This window comes from Artemia sp. Qi Xiang Cuo, chromosome 15 (assembly GCF_049724085.1).
Source record: "Artemia sp. Qi Xiang Cuo chromosome 15, ASM4972408v1, whole genome shotgun sequence".
Classification (NCBI taxonomy): domain Eukaryota; kingdom Metazoa; phylum Arthropoda; class Branchiopoda; order Anostraca; family Artemiidae; genus Artemia; species Artemia sp. Qi Xiang Cuo.
The window spans coordinates 13,384,505-13,403,354 of record NC_142808.1 but is presented as its reverse complement, the minus strand read 5'-3'; the positions used below and the strand labels follow the sequence as shown (position 1 = coordinate 13,403,354).

At 35.3% G+C, this 18,850-nt stretch overlaps 1 protein-coding gene across 1 annotated transcript in view; it reads right to left on the bottom strand.

Annotated features, from left to right (window-relative positions):
* Positions 1–16,607, bottom strand: part of LOC148943354 (uncharacterized) — a 463,023-nt gene extending 446,416 nt beyond the window's left edge. The window contains exons 1-3 of the mRNA XM_089101108.1: positions 16,485–16,607; positions 12,389–12,598; positions 88–297 (exon numbers count right to left, since the gene is read on the bottom strand). Coding sequence (XP_088957234.1) covers positions 88–297; positions 12,389–12,598; positions 16,485–16,607 — 543 coding nt within the window. The remainder of the gene's footprint in view (positions 1–87; positions 298–12,388; positions 12,599–16,484) is intronic.
* Between the last annotated feature and the right edge of the window lie 2,243 nt (positions 16,608–18,850).

Genomic DNA, 18,850 nt, shown 5'->3' with positions numbered 1-18,850 from the left:
GCACTGAGATGGCATTGGGGTGGAGAGGGAGCACGTTCAACATAAAAGAAATTTGTTGAAATATTGGATTAAAACAAAATGAAATACCTCGTTAAAGTTTCCTATAAAGGTAGAGTACAAATTTGAACACAGTGCAGCTTTTTTAGCCTCAGGTGTATCATCTCTTTCTTGCTCTTCCCAAACTTCCTTTGCTATAACGGACAACTGATACCTAGATGGCTCTGAGCCTTCCTTGCGTTTCTCTTTCAACTTCTTTTGTGTTTTCTTGAATTCTTTCCAATCAACATCATCGGGTTTCTGACCATTGTTGGGCAAACTCTTTTTCTATTTTGTGCCATGTTTAATAAATTTCTTCTTACCTACCTTGTTTGCTGGAAACAATGAGACAGTTAATAAGCAACAAGTGACTTCAACATCATACAAGTGTTTATAATTAAGTCAGCTGTACAAGTTATTTTTTAAGTCAGCTACACTGTCTTTAATAACCGGGCCATGTTTATTAAATTTCTTCTTGGGAGCGAATTCTTCTTGGGAGCGGTAGATTCCTATACATTGGTTTCTGGCCAGACACGTGTTTAGACATGAGATTCTAGCTAGACAAGCATGTGAACGCCACTTAAGGATAAGTAACCGGGATTGTCGTACAAGTAATCTCGGAATGCTCGGACCACAATATAAATATATATAAACAGTAGCGAAAAGCTTCTTCAGAAATGGGACAGATCAAAGTGCACGGAAAAGAAAAATCCGTCTGCGTCATAGCAATAGTTTCAGTTGCTACTTGGCATTCAATGCGCTAAAAATTTGTCATTGCGCGTGCACGAAGGCGGAGTCATGAACAAAGGTCTAGATTAATGTGTGTCAAAAATCTTCAATGAAAAGTATAGGACTTTTCGCTACTGTTTATGTAAATTTATATTGTGGCTCGAACGCACATTTAGTATAGCTCCATAAAAACTAGTATGCACGTGGATTTTTAATAATCAGGAATATAATGATAGTAAAAGAATAAAAATATTACTCGGGACTAAAATACCACAACACCATCTATCAAATGCATGGGGCCGCGAATTTGTTGATGAGAAGGGGGAGCGACAGGCCCAAGGGGCTGGTAACCCTCCGATAGCTCTTAAACATCCTCTGAAATTTTCAACTTGACACCCTCAGCCGTTCCTTAGGTACCGATGTTACGTGCTTCTGACAGTCAGCACACACACAGTGCGTTTTATTGTGTCTAGAATCCTCCTCCAAAGCTTTGAGTTTTGTCATCCCCAGTTGTTTGAGTTTTGGATATTTTGAACACGATATCTATTCCTAAACTTGATCAAATTTTTCGGAGGATTTATAACTAAACCTAACATTAGATTTGAATAAGAATACCCTTGATCCAACAAGGTCCATAAAATGCAAATACAAATACCGGACCGCTTCAAACTCGAGAGGTCAACAGCAAGAATATTACGTGACTTGAATCAAATGAGAAAATAGGGTTTTTAATACAGAAATCGGAAACTAACTTTTTGAACAAAGAATTATTATTCGGATTACATCAAAACTGGTCTCTGGCCAATGAGATAAGAATGACAAAATAAGACAAAGCTTAAAATAGGGATTCGGGAATGAAAACAGGGTAGTCTTTTTTTGGAACTAACAACGAGTAAGTATTTTACTTTGTAATAAAGGTAGGCTACCACTGTCTGTCTGAATTCCCCTTGGAGATAAAAGTTTGAAGATAAAATTAAAATAAGGAGAAAACCTCTAAAAGATTTCTGTCACTTGGAAATAACTTTAATACGTATGTAGGAGGCAAGAATAACAACTAGTGCTGAAGTCTAACATTTTACTATAAGTTGGTGATTTGGGTTTATAATTCGGTAGTATTTTCACTTAGCAAAGGCTTGAGCCGTTTGGACAAAAACAGCATTTTTAAGGTTAGAATAAGCTAAAATAAATTTCTTCCCAGAAATTTAAAACTTGTAGAAGAAGCTTCGAATAACCGAGAGTTCAAAGAGGAGAAGGTACCTTAACCAAGAAATCAACTTTAAGAAAGACTTTTGTGCTTCCGTTTTTCAGCCTAGAGTTCCTTGGAACTTAGCTTGACTCTTATAAAGACCTTATACCGAGAAAATTGGAATTATCGGACAACAACATTACTTCCCCTCTTGTGCAGTCTTCAGACGTTTATGCGAAGGAGAACACTGTTCCCTTTTTAATCATTCTTTCATTTCGTTAAACCCGTACTGACTGTTTATACACAGGTGGCCTCAATGTTTATACAAATAAGTTAGGGGAAAAGGGAATAATATTGTTAAACTAAGAATTTCCAGACCTTTATATCCAGATATATTCAATTGAGAGTTTTCCCTTCTAAAGTTAAAGCTTACTAAAGGTCCAAGGAACACAAACCCCTTTTTCAAGAAATAATAAGAGGATCTCTTGGTTTGGGTTAATGTAAATTGAAATAAAATCAAGTACGGTTATTCCTAGCTTAGCTCAGCAATAGTTTGAACTAAAGGATTTTAATACCCTAGAACTTAAGCCTTGAATAGCTAGTCAAGTGTAACTCTTTTAAGTAGAAACATTCGATAGCCTAGAATTAACTTAATCTTTTTCTTTTCGGTAAACATTGTTGGATTGAAAAAGTAGACCATAGACATCAGACCTAGAAGAGGTTTAGAAATACTCAACATAATTAGAATTAGGATATTTTTTCCTTTTATCTTCTTTTGTAATAAATATCAGTTGTCACTGAATTCTGAGCACCGATTCTCACCCCAAAGCCTCAGTTTACAACACGCTACTAAATTTTTAGCCCTGATAGTAGGGGCAACCTTATAACTGGTCGCAGCGGTACTCAAGTTCGGTGCAACTTTCGTTTAAGTGGGGAAGGATTAATAAAATTTATAAAATTTGGTAAAATTTAGTCCTCTGTTCCTCACAAGAAAGTTTGTGTTCAGTTTTCCAAACCTATCAGAGACAGAAAACTTTGAAAAAGTGTTCATTAAAGAAAATTTTTTACCTTAAAGGGAAGTTCAGACAGCCTTTTATCTTCCTAAGATTCTTCCTTTCCTCTCCTTTTCTTTCTCTTTGCTACAAGTTCTAGCATCCGAATCGTCTATAATTTACTTAAATAGGGCCATAGGTTAATCATCTTCAAGTGTGTGTAATTATAATACTAAACTTGAGGGTAAATTTAAATCAAGGTACTGAGAAAATTCTCATACAATTTATAAATAGACCCATTTTAGCGACTTAAAACGCTATAAGGGGTCAAAACGTTTCCCAAACTAAGAGTTGAAAAGAATAGACCCATCATGAGTTCAAATGAAAACAAAATTAAAGAGTTAGAAATTGCACTACAACAAGAGCAAGAGGAGAGAATAAGAGTAGAAGAGAGCGCACAAGCTAGAATAAACGCTCTACAAGAGCAATATGGAGATGCCCGGGTCACAAGTAGGCTTCAAAACCTATTTGTGGAGCGGGCGCCTCCCATCTCGTTACTAACATATCTTAAAAGATCAAAAGATCTTCACTCAAAATTATATAGAATTGCGGTTCTATTAGACAACGATGTGTATACTTATCACCACATTAGCACTAGCAGGAACCCTGCCGACTATTTGAGTCACCCTAGCTCACAATTTGTTAAGGAAAATAGGTGAATTAATCTTGATGAGTTAGAAGTAGAATATTTAGCCTTATTAAGAGACGAGGAACCGATTGATTTTTTTGGAATATGTAAAGAAGAGATGAGGGGATTTCAACTAGAAGACCCTGAAATTAAGGTGGCAATCAATGAAACAATAGAATTAGAAAATACACTCTTAGGCTTAAATTTTCCCCAGGATACATATAAAAATAATGAAAAGTCTAAGGAGGGTAGAAATGAACAGTCGAGCCAGACTGGTTTGACCAGGCCCTGTGAGGGATTTGAGTCAAATACGGTTACCTCAAACATTCTCGGAGCTATCAAAACATCGAAAGGGGATGAATTCAGTAGTAATACTGAAGAGGAGTTTCTTTCTATAAGAAGGAACAATCCTGGGTACAGAAATAGATGCCTAACCTCTGGGTCTATCCATGGCAAACAGAAAGAGGTAAAAGTAAAGGGCAGTACGCATCCATGTGTTACTGACAGCAGGTCTTAAAGAATTTTATTATATTTTAAATTTAACGTACAATCAAGTTTGTTTAAAATATCATATCCTATAATTACGTCGAATTTCATGTCTGGGACGACTAAAAATTTCCAAAATAATCTTTCATTTCATTTTGCCTCATCTGTAATGCAGAATGCTATACTTATCTCTCCTATTAGTAGAGAAGTCTCTCCACTTAAAGATTTCACGTTTCGGGAGGATGGTTTGAGGCGTCTACGACCCTCTATTGGAAATTTTTGAAATATTTCCTCCTTTAACAAGCTTTTTTGGCACCCGCTATCCACGAAACATTTTACAAAATTTTGGTCTGCTATTTTAGCAGCCTACATAAATGGGAAAGAACTTGGTTCAGTTTTATTTTCCTGTAACGCACTAAAACAAATATTTTCATTTTGGTTAGAAGGAGGGTTTGTGATTTTATTTTTAGGCTTAGGACTTACCTCCTCTAAGTCCTGCCTGATTAGTTTTTTTTTCAATAGGATTTGGTGCCATACATTTGTCTGTACTATGCCCGAAGTCTTGGCACCTTAAACATGCTAGCTTTTGCCAACAATTTTTCCGGTAATGTCGAGATTTCCCACAATTTGTACACTTTGGGATTTTGCAATCTACTTTCATGTGTCCCAGCCTCTCACAATTAAAAATTTTCTTTTTTATAGTTATAATTGCCTTTGTTTTTATATTCTACTCTGTGGTTAACTCCAGGTTCTTTAGTGGAATTCCTGTCTCTTGAGTCTACTACCGCTGCTTCCAAAGACATATCTGAGAAGTCCCTATATATTGAATTTATTGCTTCGAGTCTTTTTGCAAGTGTTAATAATTTGTCTTGGTCATCCGAGGCCTTAGATTGTTCTAGTGCTCTTCTTCCAATGGAAGGGAGCATGCCTCTCTTAAAAATACTCATCGTAATGCCATTTGCTCTTATACCAGGAGAATTTTTTGCATAGTCTAGTGCCTTTCCCCTAATTTAGAAGTAAAATTGGTGTACTAACACAGATGGCCTTTGTTTCTCAGAGAGCAGTTCTTGTAGTTTTTGTGCAGATGGGTTTTCATATAAAAAGGCTTCTTTTAGAAGTTTTTCTAAATGATCTAAATCTCTTATTTTTGGAATGTCTAAGCTCGTTGCGAATTTTTGAATCTCTCCTCGTGTATAACAAAGAGCTTGATTTGTCATAGCAATTATTTGAAAAAAACTACGTTTTCTAAGGAGTTAAAGAGGCTGAGTCAAAAGTTCGAACCTTAAAACGTACAGGGATTAGAAGGTACAGTTGGGGGCTGCCGCCCCCCAAACCCCCGCTTTCGCAGCCTTTAAATAAATCTATTTGAAAAAACTACGTTTTCTAAAGAGTTAAAGAGGCTGAGTCACAAGTTCGAACCTTAAAACGTACACGGATTAGAAAGTATAGTTGGGGGGCTAATGTACACGCCGAAAGTATAGTTAAGTATAGTTGGGGGCAAACGTACACGCCACCCCCCAAACCCCCCGCCTTCGCAGCCGTTAAATAAAAAAAAAATTTAAACTGACAGTAAGGAGCGACATTAAAACTTAAAAAGAACAGAAATTATTCCTTATATTAATGGGGCTGTACCCTCAACAACGCCTCTCTATTTAATCTAAATTTTTAATTTCTAACAACTATTTTCTTAAACAATAAAAACTTTAGCGTAAAGAGCGAGGCGTTGAGGAGGGCACAGCCCCTTTCATATTCGGAATAATTTCTGTTCGTTTTAAGTTTTAATGTCGCTCCTTACTTTCAGTTTAAAAAATTTCTTTTTTATTCAAAGGCTGCGAAAGCGGGGGGTTTAGGGGGCGGCAGCCCCCCAACTGTACCTTCTAATCCCTGTACGTTTTAAGGTTCGAACTTGTGACTCAGCCTCTTTAACTCTTTAGAAAACGTATTTTTTTCGAAATAATTTTATTTAAAGGCTGCGAAAGCGGGGGGTTTGGGGGGGCGGCAGCCCCCCAACTGTACCTTCTAATCCCTGTACGTTTTAAGGTTCGAACTTGTGACTCAGCCTCTTTAACTCTTTTGAAAATGTAGTTTTTTTCAAATAATTTCTGCACGTTTTTGTACAGTTTATTACTTATTATTGCTTGACTAACTGTTAGATGATTGTGTATTATTCTTTTCTTTCTCTACAGGGTGTTTAAAGGGTTGACCTTGTAACTCTGCCTCTTAAGTCTTTAAAAAACGTAGTTTTTTTCAGATAAATTAAAAAGTAAACTGAGTTTCTTTTTTAAACTTTAATCTCGGCTTGCAAGAAATCTCATCCACCAACGCCTCAAAAATGGGCGGCCTGCCGGACCGTCCGGAGTATTGACCGCTCTATTAAAGAGACACAATTGTAATTGTATTTTTAGTATGTGGAATCTATTTTTGACGCAAGCAAATCCCCAAAAAACCTGATATTTGGTTTTTGGAAAACAGGGAAGGAGTTATCAGATTGAGCTGAAATTTCGAGAATAAGCTCCCAGGTTCCAGAAAAGCTTATCCTCTAAATTTCGGCCAGATCAGACAACGTTAAAGAGGGGCTGTGGTGGGAAAATTTAACATGGGCTATTATAGGAAAACGAGGTTTTTCGTAAATGTAAACTCGGGGGATAATTTTTTCGGTCTTAAAATCTCAAAAGGCCCTAACAGGTCGAATTTTACTTTGAATGAGTCCTCATTCACCCGGATCTGTTGCCAACTGTGGCCTGTAGACGTAGCTAACAAGAAAAAAAATGAACTTTAAGTGGCTATATTTGTTTTTTGAAAAACAGGGAAGGGGTGATCAGATTGAGCTGAAATTTAGAGGATAAGCTCCCATGCCCTAGAAAAGCTTAACCTCTAATTTTCAGCCCAATCGGACAACGTTAAAGGGGAGCTGTGGTCGGAGGGTTGAAACTTCCGGCTCGCTTTTACCCATGAAGATAAAGTCGGAGGGGGGTGAAATTTTGCACATTTCTTAGTATGAGCTTGGGCTACAAAATGCAATTACCGCTGTCTCTCTGTGACCGCTAGGACTGGAAATCGCTTAACATTGTGGTGGGTCGTCTATCTATAGAGGCACAAGTGTGCCTCCTTAATATCATCTTTTACAAATCTTCATTGTATTCGTTTAAGGGTGGTATTCCATGAATGGATTTCATTTGGATATGTCAGTAACCAGATGGGAGGTACGTTTTCCACAAATAGGTTCTGAAGCCTACCTGCCACTGGGGTATCTCCATACTGCTCTTGTTAAGCGTTTATTCTAGCTTGTGCAATCTCTTCTACTCTTATTCTCTCCTCTTGTGCTTGTCGTAGTGAGCTTCCCTTTAAGGTTAAAAATTTCTTTAATGAACACTTTTTCCAAACTTTTCTGTCTGGGATAGGTTTGGAAAACTGAACACACACTTTCTTGTCAGGAACAGAGGACTAAATTTTACCACATTTTATAAATTTTATTAATCTTCCCCCACTTAAACGAAAGTTGCACCGAACTTGAGTACCGCAGCGACCAGTTGTAAGGTTGCCTCTACTATCAGGGCTGAAAATTTAGTAGCGTGTTATAAACTGAGGCTTTGGGGTAAGAATCCGTACTCAGAATTCAGTGACAACTGATATTTATTACAAAAGAAGATAAAAGGAAAAATATTCGAATTATAATTATGTTGAGTATTTCTAAACATCTTCTAGGTCTGATGTTTATGGTCTACTTGTTCAGTCCACAAATGTTTACCGAAAAGAAAAGGATTAAGTTAATTTTAGACTATCGAATGTTTCTACTTAAAAGATTTACACTTGACTAGCTAGTCAAGGCTTGAGTTCCGGGGGATTAAAATGCTTTAGTTCAAACTATTACTGAGCTAAGCTAGGAATAACCGTACTTGGTTTTATTCTAATTTACATTAACCCAAAAAAAGAGATCATCTTATTATTTCTTGAAAAAGGGGTTTGTGTTCCTTGGACCTTTAGTAAGCTTTAACTTTAGCAAGGAAAACTCTCAATTGAATATATCTGGACATAAAGGTCTGGAAATTCTTAGATTGACGATATTATGCCCTTTCTCCATAACCTATCTGTAGAAACATTGAGGCCACCTTTGTATAAACATTCAGTATGGGTTTAACGATATGAAAGAATGATGAAAAAGAAAACAGTGTTTTCCTTCGTATAAACGTCTGAAGACTGCTCAAGGGGGAAAGTATTATTGTTGTCCGATAATTCCAATTTTATGGGTAGTAGGTCTTTATAAAAGTCAAGCTAAGTTCTAAGGAACTCTAGGCTGAAAAAGGGAAGCACAAAAGGCTCTCCTAAGGTTGATATCTTGGTTAAGGTTGTTTCTCCTCTTTGAGCCCTCGGTTATTTGAAGCTTCTTCTACAAGTTTTAAGTTTCTGAGAAGAAATTTATCTTAGCTTATTCTAACCTTAAAAATGCTGTTTTTGGCAAATGGCTCAAGCCTTGGGTAAGTGAAAATATTACCGAATTATAAACCCAAATCACCAACTTATAGTAAAATGTTAGACTTCAGCACTAGTTGTTATTCTTGTCTTCTACATACGTATTAAAGTTATCTCCAAGTGACAGAAATCTTTTAGAGGTTTTCTTTTTATTTTAATTTTATCTTCAAACTTTGCCTACCTTAATTACAAAGTAAAACACTTACTCGTTGTTAGTTCCAAAAAAGACTACCCTGTTTTTGTTCCCGAATCCCTATTTTAAGCTTTGTCTTATTTTGTCATTCTTGTCTCATTGGCCAGAGGCCAGTTTTTATGTAATCCTAATAATAATTCTTCGTTCAAAAAGTTAGTTTCCACTTTCTCTATTAAAAACCCTGTTTTGTCATATGATTCAAGTCGCGTAATGTTCTTGCCGTTGACCTCTTGAGTTTGAAGCGGTCCGGTATTTTTATTTGCATTTTATGGACCTTGTTGGATCAAGGGTATTCTTATTCGATTCTAATGTTGGGTTTGTTTTCCTTACACAAAGAAAATTAATACTTCGTTACTTTTATCATTGCTCAAAAGTCATAGTATGTTATTTTTACAATTTAGTCAGGTTATGATGGTTTTCTCACATTCTCACACCTCCCTAAAAATCTAGTCAAAATAATAATACTTTTAGTTGAACGTGTTGCTAAGATCAGTTGACATATTGTGTCAACCTGCAACGTTGTATTGACCTACAAGGTGGCTAAGTAATTAAACAGTCGAAGCATAAAAATTTGATACGAATAGGAGATCAAGTACAATACTAACCAAACCCAATTCAGAACCTTTAATGACCTTATTTATATAAATTCATCCTTGTCCAACTGTCAAACTTCCTTTTAACAGTTTTTTAGTTCCTATTTTGAGTTAGCTGAGGATTTACGAAAAGTATATTCAGGGTACTTGGAGGATGGGTTCACAAATTTTCTCGAAGTCAGTACCTGTCTAGGGCGTTTTTTCACACCAGAGTATACCAATTTTCAGAAAACGTTATTGTGCCGTTTTCGAGAAAATGTAGCCTATTTATAATATGCACATTTATTACTGGTTTAAAAGTATAAGATATTTTTTGTCCACATAACTGCAAACTGAGGGCCAAATAAGGAAATGGAATATTTGGCATAACAGTCCGCAGATATTAAAAACTATAATTTACTTTCAGTGAGTATTAATTTCTATGTCAAAAACAAATATAAAGACATTGCGATTTTGTTTTTTGTTGCAATGAAGGATGCATAAGTATGTATGTTACATTGAATGACCTACATTTGGAGAATGTCGACTTTTACTGATGATTGTCAGTATTCACCATGAACACTCACCAGTAAATTTCCACATACGTACTTGTTGATATTCAGCTGTGAAAGCTGACATTCTCCGATTTCTGTCTTTCACAGCAATATAAATGTACTAAATTTAGTACTAAATTCTGTAGTACTAAATTCCCTTTATTAACTAAATTTAGGGCACATATTTTTCCAATCAAAAGTAATGAGTAAATTTCAAAAATTTAGAAAATTTGGAAAATTCTGGAAATTATTTTTAGCGAAAACAACCTCCATAGGCATTTTTGGTTGCAGGGTGTGCTGTATTTATAAAAAGGTACATGGGTCTAAAATAAACAAAACATACGTTAAAATAATGTGGCACAAAACAGCTTGGGAAGTGTAGCTGTTTTGAAGCTGTAACCTTTGAGAAACAACATATTGTGTGAAGTGGAGGCCGTAGATAAAATTTCTGGTACTCTTGCATTATGCGGGCCTTTCGGGTTAACCGCTATAGAGTAAGCAATGATAAAACCCATTTTTGACGTGTTAACCGCTATGGAGTAGGCAATGATAGCGTGGTTTTCATTGCGTATACGATATTAAACTGTGAATTTTGGGGTTTAAGGGGGGAAGGTACCTAGTTAAGGTTAGGTGACGTTTTTAATATTTGCTTTGCTTTTTACCCCCCCCCCTAATGTGCAAATATATAGCCCAAATTTGTTTCTATTATATATTCATCCTATTGTATTTCATTAGCATTAACCAAACTTGACTTTTTGGAAACACCCACATAATGCAAGATTACCGAATTTCTGAAGATGTGGAAGATGCAGCTAGACAGCACAATAGTAAAATATTGTACTGGTATTTTAATAAACTGAGAAAGAATAGTAAATCCGGACTTGTCCCAGTTAAAGATAGGAACAAAGCCCTAATTAGTAATAAGGAAAAAGTGAAGTAAAGCTGGGCAGACCATTTTGAGAATGTGCTAAATCATGATGAAGCTATAGGGCAAGATATAGAAACGTTCAAAAGTTACCAGCCGGAAGTAATTGCCCATCGCCCTGTTCATCACCCTATGTTCAGTGCTGCCAAGTTTTGAAGAAGACATCCTTCGGTAATCACCCAATCTTTCAAATTGAGTACAGTGTTACCAAATTTCGTCTCCTATAACCTAAAGGACTATTAAAAATACTTTAACATAATAACTTCAGAGCAGAGGAAATTCTAAGGGTTCAGACACTGTTTTTAAGGATTACACCATATATCCTTGACTAGTGGCTCATTTTAAAGCCATTTTTTCTCTGATTCGTAATATATACGGCTTATCGCTTTTAAAAGTCTCAAATTCAATTTAGTTCCTAAATAATTTTTTCTAACAAATTAAAAATCCTTGTCTTAAAAAAAGCTTTCGATGGCATTGCTTTGGCTTATTATGCCCTATACAGTGTTTTTATGAAGTGAAAATAATAGCCCTTAGATTTGTCATAAAATTCAATATTTGTTTCGATACTAAAACTCTTTGCGACTTTCTTATTTAACCAGGGCGATTTTCTTACCGCCCTAGTCTTAAGATTCAATCTATAAGGTCAAAGAATGAGAAAAAGGCTCCTATTCTTATCAAAAACGTGAAGTGCTGTCATCAGAAAGAACATACGTTTCAAATGAACTGTCACTCGCCACAAATTGGAGCACAATCACAATTGGCTCACAGCAGAGGAGATTCTAAGGGGCCAGACACTATTTTTGGGGACTAAACCATATATGCACTGACGTCTTGTCGCGTTTAAAGGTCTCAAATTCAATTTAGTTCTCAAATAAAAATTTTATAATATATTCAAAATCCTTGTCTTACAAAAAAGCTTTCGATAAGGCATTGCTTTGGCTTATTATGCCCTATACAGTGTTTTTATGAATTGAAAAATAATAGCCCTAACATTTTTCATAAAATTCAATATTTGTTTCATTACTAAAAATTTTTGTGACTTTTTTATTTAACCAGGTTGATTTTCTTATCGCCCTAGTCTTAAAATTCCATTTATAAGTTCAAAGAATGAGAAAAAGGTTCCTATTCAAGTCAAAATGTGGGGTGCTATCATCAGACCGATGAGAAATTTCCAATGAGCTGTCGCTCGCCACAATTCGGACCAAAATCACAATTAGCTCAGAGCAGAGTAGATTCTAAGGGGTCAGACGTTGAAATATCAACTATTGGTATCAGCTATTACAGATAAATCTAACTTTTAGCATAACCACAAATTACGAAAAAGAAGAGAAAAAGAAATAGTTGAAATAAGGCACGTTCAAAAGAAGCACAAATTAAGAAAAATAAATAGTTGAAATATCAACTGCTGTGATAAGCTATTGCTGATAAATCGAACTTATTTTTAAGCACTGAGACTACATTGGGGTGGAGAGGGAGCACGTTCAACATAAGTACAAATTGCAAAAAAGAAGAGAAAAAGAAATAGTTGAAATATTGGATTAAAACAAAATGACATACCTCGTTAAACTTTCCTCTCAAGGTAGAGCACAAATTTGAACACAGTGCGGGTTTTTTAGCCTCAGGTGTATCATCTCTTCGTAGCTCTTCCCAAACTTCTTTTGCTTTAACGGACAACTGATGCCTAGATGGCTCTGAGCCTTCCTTGCGTTTCTCTTTCGACTTCTTTTGTCTTCTCTTTAATTCTTTCCAATCAACATCATCGGGTTTCTGACCATTGTTGGGCAAACTCTTTTTCTAATTTGTGCCATGTTTAATAAATTTCTTCTTACCTACCTTGTTTGCTGGAAACAATGAGACAGTTAATAAGCAACAAGTGACTTCAACATCATACAAGTGTTTATAATCAAGTCAGCTGTACAAGTTATTTTTTAAGTCAGCTACACTGTCTTTAATAACCGGGCCATGTTTATTAAATTTCTTCTTGGGAGCGAATTCTTCTTGGGAGCGGTAGATTCCTATACATTGGTTTCTGGCCAGACACGTGTTTAGACATGAGATTCTAGCTAGACAAGCATGTGAACGCCGCTTAAGGATAAGTAACCGGGCTTGTCGTACAATTAATCTCGGAATGCTCGGACCACAGTATAAATATATATAAACAGTAGCGAAAAGCTTCTTAAGAAATGGGACAGATCAAAGTGCACAGAAAAGGAAAATCCGTCTGCGTCATAGCAATAGTTTCAGTTGCTACTTGGCATTCAATGCACTAAACATTTGTCATTGCGCGTGCACGAAGGCAGAGTCATGAAGAAAGGTCTAGATTAATGTGTGCCAAAAATCTTTAATGAAAAGTATAGGACTTTTCGCTACTGTTTATGTATATTTATACTGTGGCTCGAACGCACAATTAGTATAGCTGCATAAAAACTAGTCTGCACGTGGATTTTTAATAATCAGGAATATAATAATAGTAAAAGAATAAAAATACTACTCGGGACTAAAATACCACAACACCATCTATCAAATGCATGGGGCCGGAAATTTGATGATGAGAAGGGGGAGCGACAGGCCCAGGGGGCTGGTAACCCTCCGATAGCTCTTAAACATCCTCTGAAATTTTCAACTTGATACCCTCAGCCGTTCCTTAGGTACTGATGTTACGTGCTTTTGACAGTCAGCACACACACAGTGCGTTTTATTGTGTCTAGAATCCTCCTCCAAAGCTTTGAGTTTTGTCATCCCCAGTTCTTTGAGTTTTGGATATTTTGAACACGATCTCTATTCCAAAACTTGATCAAATTTTTTCTGAGGATTACTAAACCCAACATTAGATTTGAATAAGAATACCCTTGATCCAACAAGGTCCATAAAATGCAAATGCAAATACCGGACCGCTTCAAACTCGAGAGGTCAACAGCAAGAATATTACGTGACTTGAATCACATGACAAAATAGGGTTTTTGATACAGAAATCGGAAACTAACTTTTTGAACAAAGAATTATTATTCGGATTATATCAAAACTGGTCTCTGGCCAATGAGACAAGAATGACAAAATAAGACAAAGCTTAAAATAGGGATTCGGGAACGAAAACAGGGTAGTCTTTTTTTGGAACTAACAACGAGAACTAACAACTTGATACCCTCAGCCGTTCCTTATATACTGATGATACGTGCTTCTGACAGTCAGCACACACACAGGGTGTTTTATTGTGTCTAGAAACCTCCTCCAAAGCTTTGAGTTTTATCATCCCCATAGGATTAGTTGTTTGAGTTTTGAATATTTTGAACACGATGTCTATTACAAAACTTGATAAAATGTTCTCGGAGGATTTATAACTAAACAGGCATGAGAGAGAGGGAGCTGGAAACCCTGCAACCCTTTTTAAACATCTCACCCCCCCCCTTAACATGTCTTAATAGTTTCAACTAAATATAGCTATTAGAACTCTTGACTAGTTTGAGCAAAATGACAATTCCAAAATTTCTTTCAGTGTCGAGCAGAGAAAGCACCTAACGAGAGAAAGGAAGGGGGAAGGGGCTGGTTGCCCAAAAAGCTCTCTTTAAGCATCTCCTTGAAACTTAAAACGGACATAAATTACTTCTTCGCGGTTAACGTAACTCTTGTTTTCCTTTTCTTTTTTTTTTGAAAAACAGTTTCAAACAAATCCCCTTGTGATATTTTATTATTCATAGAATTCTGAAAAAGTGGCCCTTTACTGAAAACACAGAACTAACAAAGTAGAAAAAGATTGGAAACAGAAAAGCCCTAAGGCCACTTGCAGAAAATAAAAAACTAATTTAAGCAAGCTTAGTTTTCATGAACTGAATTTCTTGGAGAGTTTTCTGGGGAGAATTTTCCACGAGGGAGAATATGCCTAGCACCTGACTTAGTAACCTCACCTGCTTTTGAGACATTGTTGGTACGCCTTTTTGACGACCTGGATACAAATAATGCCTTTGGATTTAAATCAACATTCTCTGACAGTTTTTGCTTAATACCCTTAAACGTTCCTTAGATTACCCAAGCTCCGCTTTCCCATTACAAAACATATGCTTAAATAGTTGTAAATTTTCAATAGCAGTCCTTACCAAAGAACCTATTGGGGTTATGTCATCCCTTAGAGAAAATTCAGTTGACCTTTCGACTTTTTTGATCATAATGGCTGTCTCAAAATTTTGATAAAATGGGTTTGGAGGTTAGAGAGAGGGTGGAAGTAGTAGTAAATGGGAAAAGGGTGCCACATCCTCCAGTTACTTTTAATTCTTAAGGAGGACACTAGACCTCTCACTTTCCAATGTAATAAGCCCTTCTGAAGTTCTGCTACCTCTTACATGTAAAGTTGCTCTGGGTGAAACTAGAGTAAATAGTAACAATAAAAAATAAATAGAAGGTTTATGGCTCTTAACAACAGGCAATGTTAGAGCGTCGCATCTCGTAGTAATTTCAGTTCGTTTTAAGTTTGAATTATTATATAAATTTATTTTGCTCGTCATAAGTTCTAACATGCCTTTTTGTGGAAGAACTTCTTTTTGAGTTAATATGTTTTAACTGTTAAAATTTTTAATTGGTTTTAAAACTTTATGTTCTTGTAAAATTCAAAGTTTTTGTCACAGACATTTAAGAATTGGAACAGTACATATAAAAAAGTGGGAGCGCGCTTATCCCTGAGCTAAACCCCCTTGACAAATCAGTTGCTATATTCAAGTTAACATATACAAAACAAAATTTTATATAAACAAACAGAATCGATCGCTAAAATATTCAATTTTTAAATAAAGTTAAGATTACAACTATTGCTAGATAATTGTATATCAAACAGTTCGTGGTAACGAACTTTAAGTAAGGAGCGACTCGGCCCAACAGTAACCAAAACTCTAAAAAACAGAATTTTGAAAGCAATTCCCGTTTTATGCTGATAATTCAAAAAACTTTTTCCGCGAAATGAATTTTTCAAAGAGAAGTAAAGAGCTCCCTTAAACCAAAAATGAGCAGAAATAAAGTCAAATAATCTTCCAAGGGCAAAATTACCACAAATCACCATCAATAAATAAATACCCCCCCCCCCCAAAAAAAATACAATAAATAACCGACTAAAACTCAAAACAATCAGAAATTAACATGAATAGGGCTAACAACCCCCCTGTCTTCTCAAGACCAGAACATAATTTGCACTTTACTAAAAAAAATAAATGAATATGAATTAATAGTTAAACATAAATATACACTCATACATAGTTCCCCTATATAACGAAATATCCCCTAAACCCAACTAATTTTTGAATTCGGTGTACCACGTTGTCAAAGAAGCACAACCTTTTTGAGCAATTTGCCCAATTTTCTATAATCAAGCTTGCTTCCCTTGTGGCAAGTTTTTACGCGTTAATGGGAACAAAATGAAGTCAAAAGCAACTTTACAACTGAAGCCAATATATCACGGAAAAATAAAAAAATCAAGCTGCCCTCTTCTTCATCAGAAAGCAGAGGGTCTCACAACGTTTTCACCAAAGGGCTTACTTTTCAGGCTGGAAACGAAATGAGTTAACTGAAAGTAAAATTGAGATACAATTAAGATATCATTCCTATGATTAGCAAGACACTCACATTTGAATTTGAGGGGGGGGGGGTGAATTATCAAGCATTTTCTACAAACCTTGGTAGTTCCATGCCAAAGACATATCATTGTTACTCCTGCACCATCCCTCGTATGAAGCATTTCGACGCATTCTCCTCGTAGTGACTGGACTAATTCTTCTTTTTCTTTTTCACCGCACATACTTAAGTATTCAAACAAAAACCTATGCACAACGCTGTGTTGAAATAAGCCCCTACAAGAACAAAAAAAATTATTTGTATTCTATAACTGAAATTCATAATAATCCCACTGGTGTAACGATAAGAAAAGTTTACGCCCCCCGGCTGGTTTACCAAATGAAATATTAGCACTACTGAAATATTCCATCTCTTGCATTTCAACGAAAGAAATTCAAAATGAACTTTGAAAAATTAAGAGAATGTAACAGTGACAAGGTAAACCATGACAAAACACTACTGAAATATTCCAACTCTTGCATTTCAACGTAAGAAATCCAAAATGAACTTTGAAAGATTAAGAGAATGTAACTGTGACAGGGTAAACCACGACAAAACACTATTGAAATATTCCAACTCTTGCATTTCAACGAAAGAAATCCACAATAAACTTTGAAAAGTCAATAGAATGCAACAGTGACAAGGTAAACCACGACAAAACACAACTGAAATATTCAAACTCTTGTATTTTAATGAAAGAAATTCAAAATTAATTTTGAAAAATCAAGAGAATGTAACTGTGACAAGGTAAAGCACAACAAAACACTACTGATATATTCCAACTCTTGCATTTCAACGAAAGAAATTCAAAATGAACTTTGAAAAATTAAGAGAATGTACCTGTGACAAAGTAAACCACAACAAGACACTACTGAAATATTCCCACCCTTGTATTTCAATGAAAGAAATTCAGAATAAACTTTGAAAAATCAAGAGAATGTAACTGTGACAAGGTAAAGCACAACAAAACACTACTTAAATATTCCAACTCTTGCATTTCAACGAAAGAAATTCAAAATGAACTTTGAAAAATTAAGAGAATGTAACTGTGACAAGGTAAACCATGACAAAACACTACTGAAATATTCCAACTCTTGTATTTCAACGAAAGAAATCCAAAACGAACTTTGACAAATCAAGAGAATTTAAGTGTGACAAGGTAAACCACAACAAAACACTACTGAAATATTCCAACTCTTGCATTTAACGAACGAAATTCAAAATTAGCTTTGAAAAATCAAGAGAATGTAACTGTGACAAGGTAAACCATGACAAAACACTACTGAAATATTCCAACTCTTGCATTTCAACGAAAGAAATCCAAAATGAACTTTGAAAAATCAAGATAATGTAACTGTGACTAGGTAAATCACAAAAAAAAACTACTGTAATATTCCAACTCTTTCATTTCAACGAAAGAAATTCAAAATGAACTTTGAAAAATTAAGAGAATGTAACTGTGACAAGGTAAACCACGACAAGACACTACTGAAATATTCCAACTCTTGTATTTCAACGAATGAAATTCAAAATGAACTTTGAAAAATTGAGAGAATGTAACTGTGACAAGGTAAAGCACAACAAAACATTACTGAAATATTCCAACTCTTGCATTTCAACGAAAGAAATCTAAAATGAACTTTGAAAAATCAAGAGAATGTAAGTGTGACAAGGTAAAGCACAAAAAAACACTACCAATAATCCAACTCTTGCATTTCAATGAAAAAAAATTCAAAATGAACTTTGAAAAATTAAGAGAATGTAACTGTGACAAGGTAAACCACGACAAAACACTAATGAAATATTCCAACTCTTGCATTTCAAGAAAAGAAATCCAAACTGAACTTCGAAAAATCAAGAGAATGTAACTGTGACAAGGTAAACCATGACAAAACACTACTTAAATATTCCAACTCTTGCATTTCAACGAAAGAAATCCAAAATGAACTTTGAAAAATCAAGAGAATGTAACTGAAATATTCCAACTCTTGCATTTCACGAAAGAAATTCAAAATGAACTTTGAAAAATCAAGAGCATTTAAAAGTGAAATGGTAAACCACGAAAAAACACTACTGAAATATTCCAACTTTTGCATTTCACGAAAAAAATTCAAAATGAGCTTTGAAAAATCAAAAGAATGTAACTGTGACAAGGTAAAGCACAACAAAACACTACTGAAATTTTCCAACTCTTGCATTTCAACGAAAGAAATCCAAAATGAACTTTGAAAAATCAAGAGAATGTAACTGTGACAAGGTAAACCATGACAAAACACTACTGAAATATTCCAACTCTTGCATTTCAAAGAAAGAAATTCAAAATGAACTTTGAAAAATTAAGAGAATGTAACTTTGACAAGGTAAACCACGACCAGACACTACTGAAATATTCCAACTCTTGCATTTCAACGAATGAAATTCAAAACG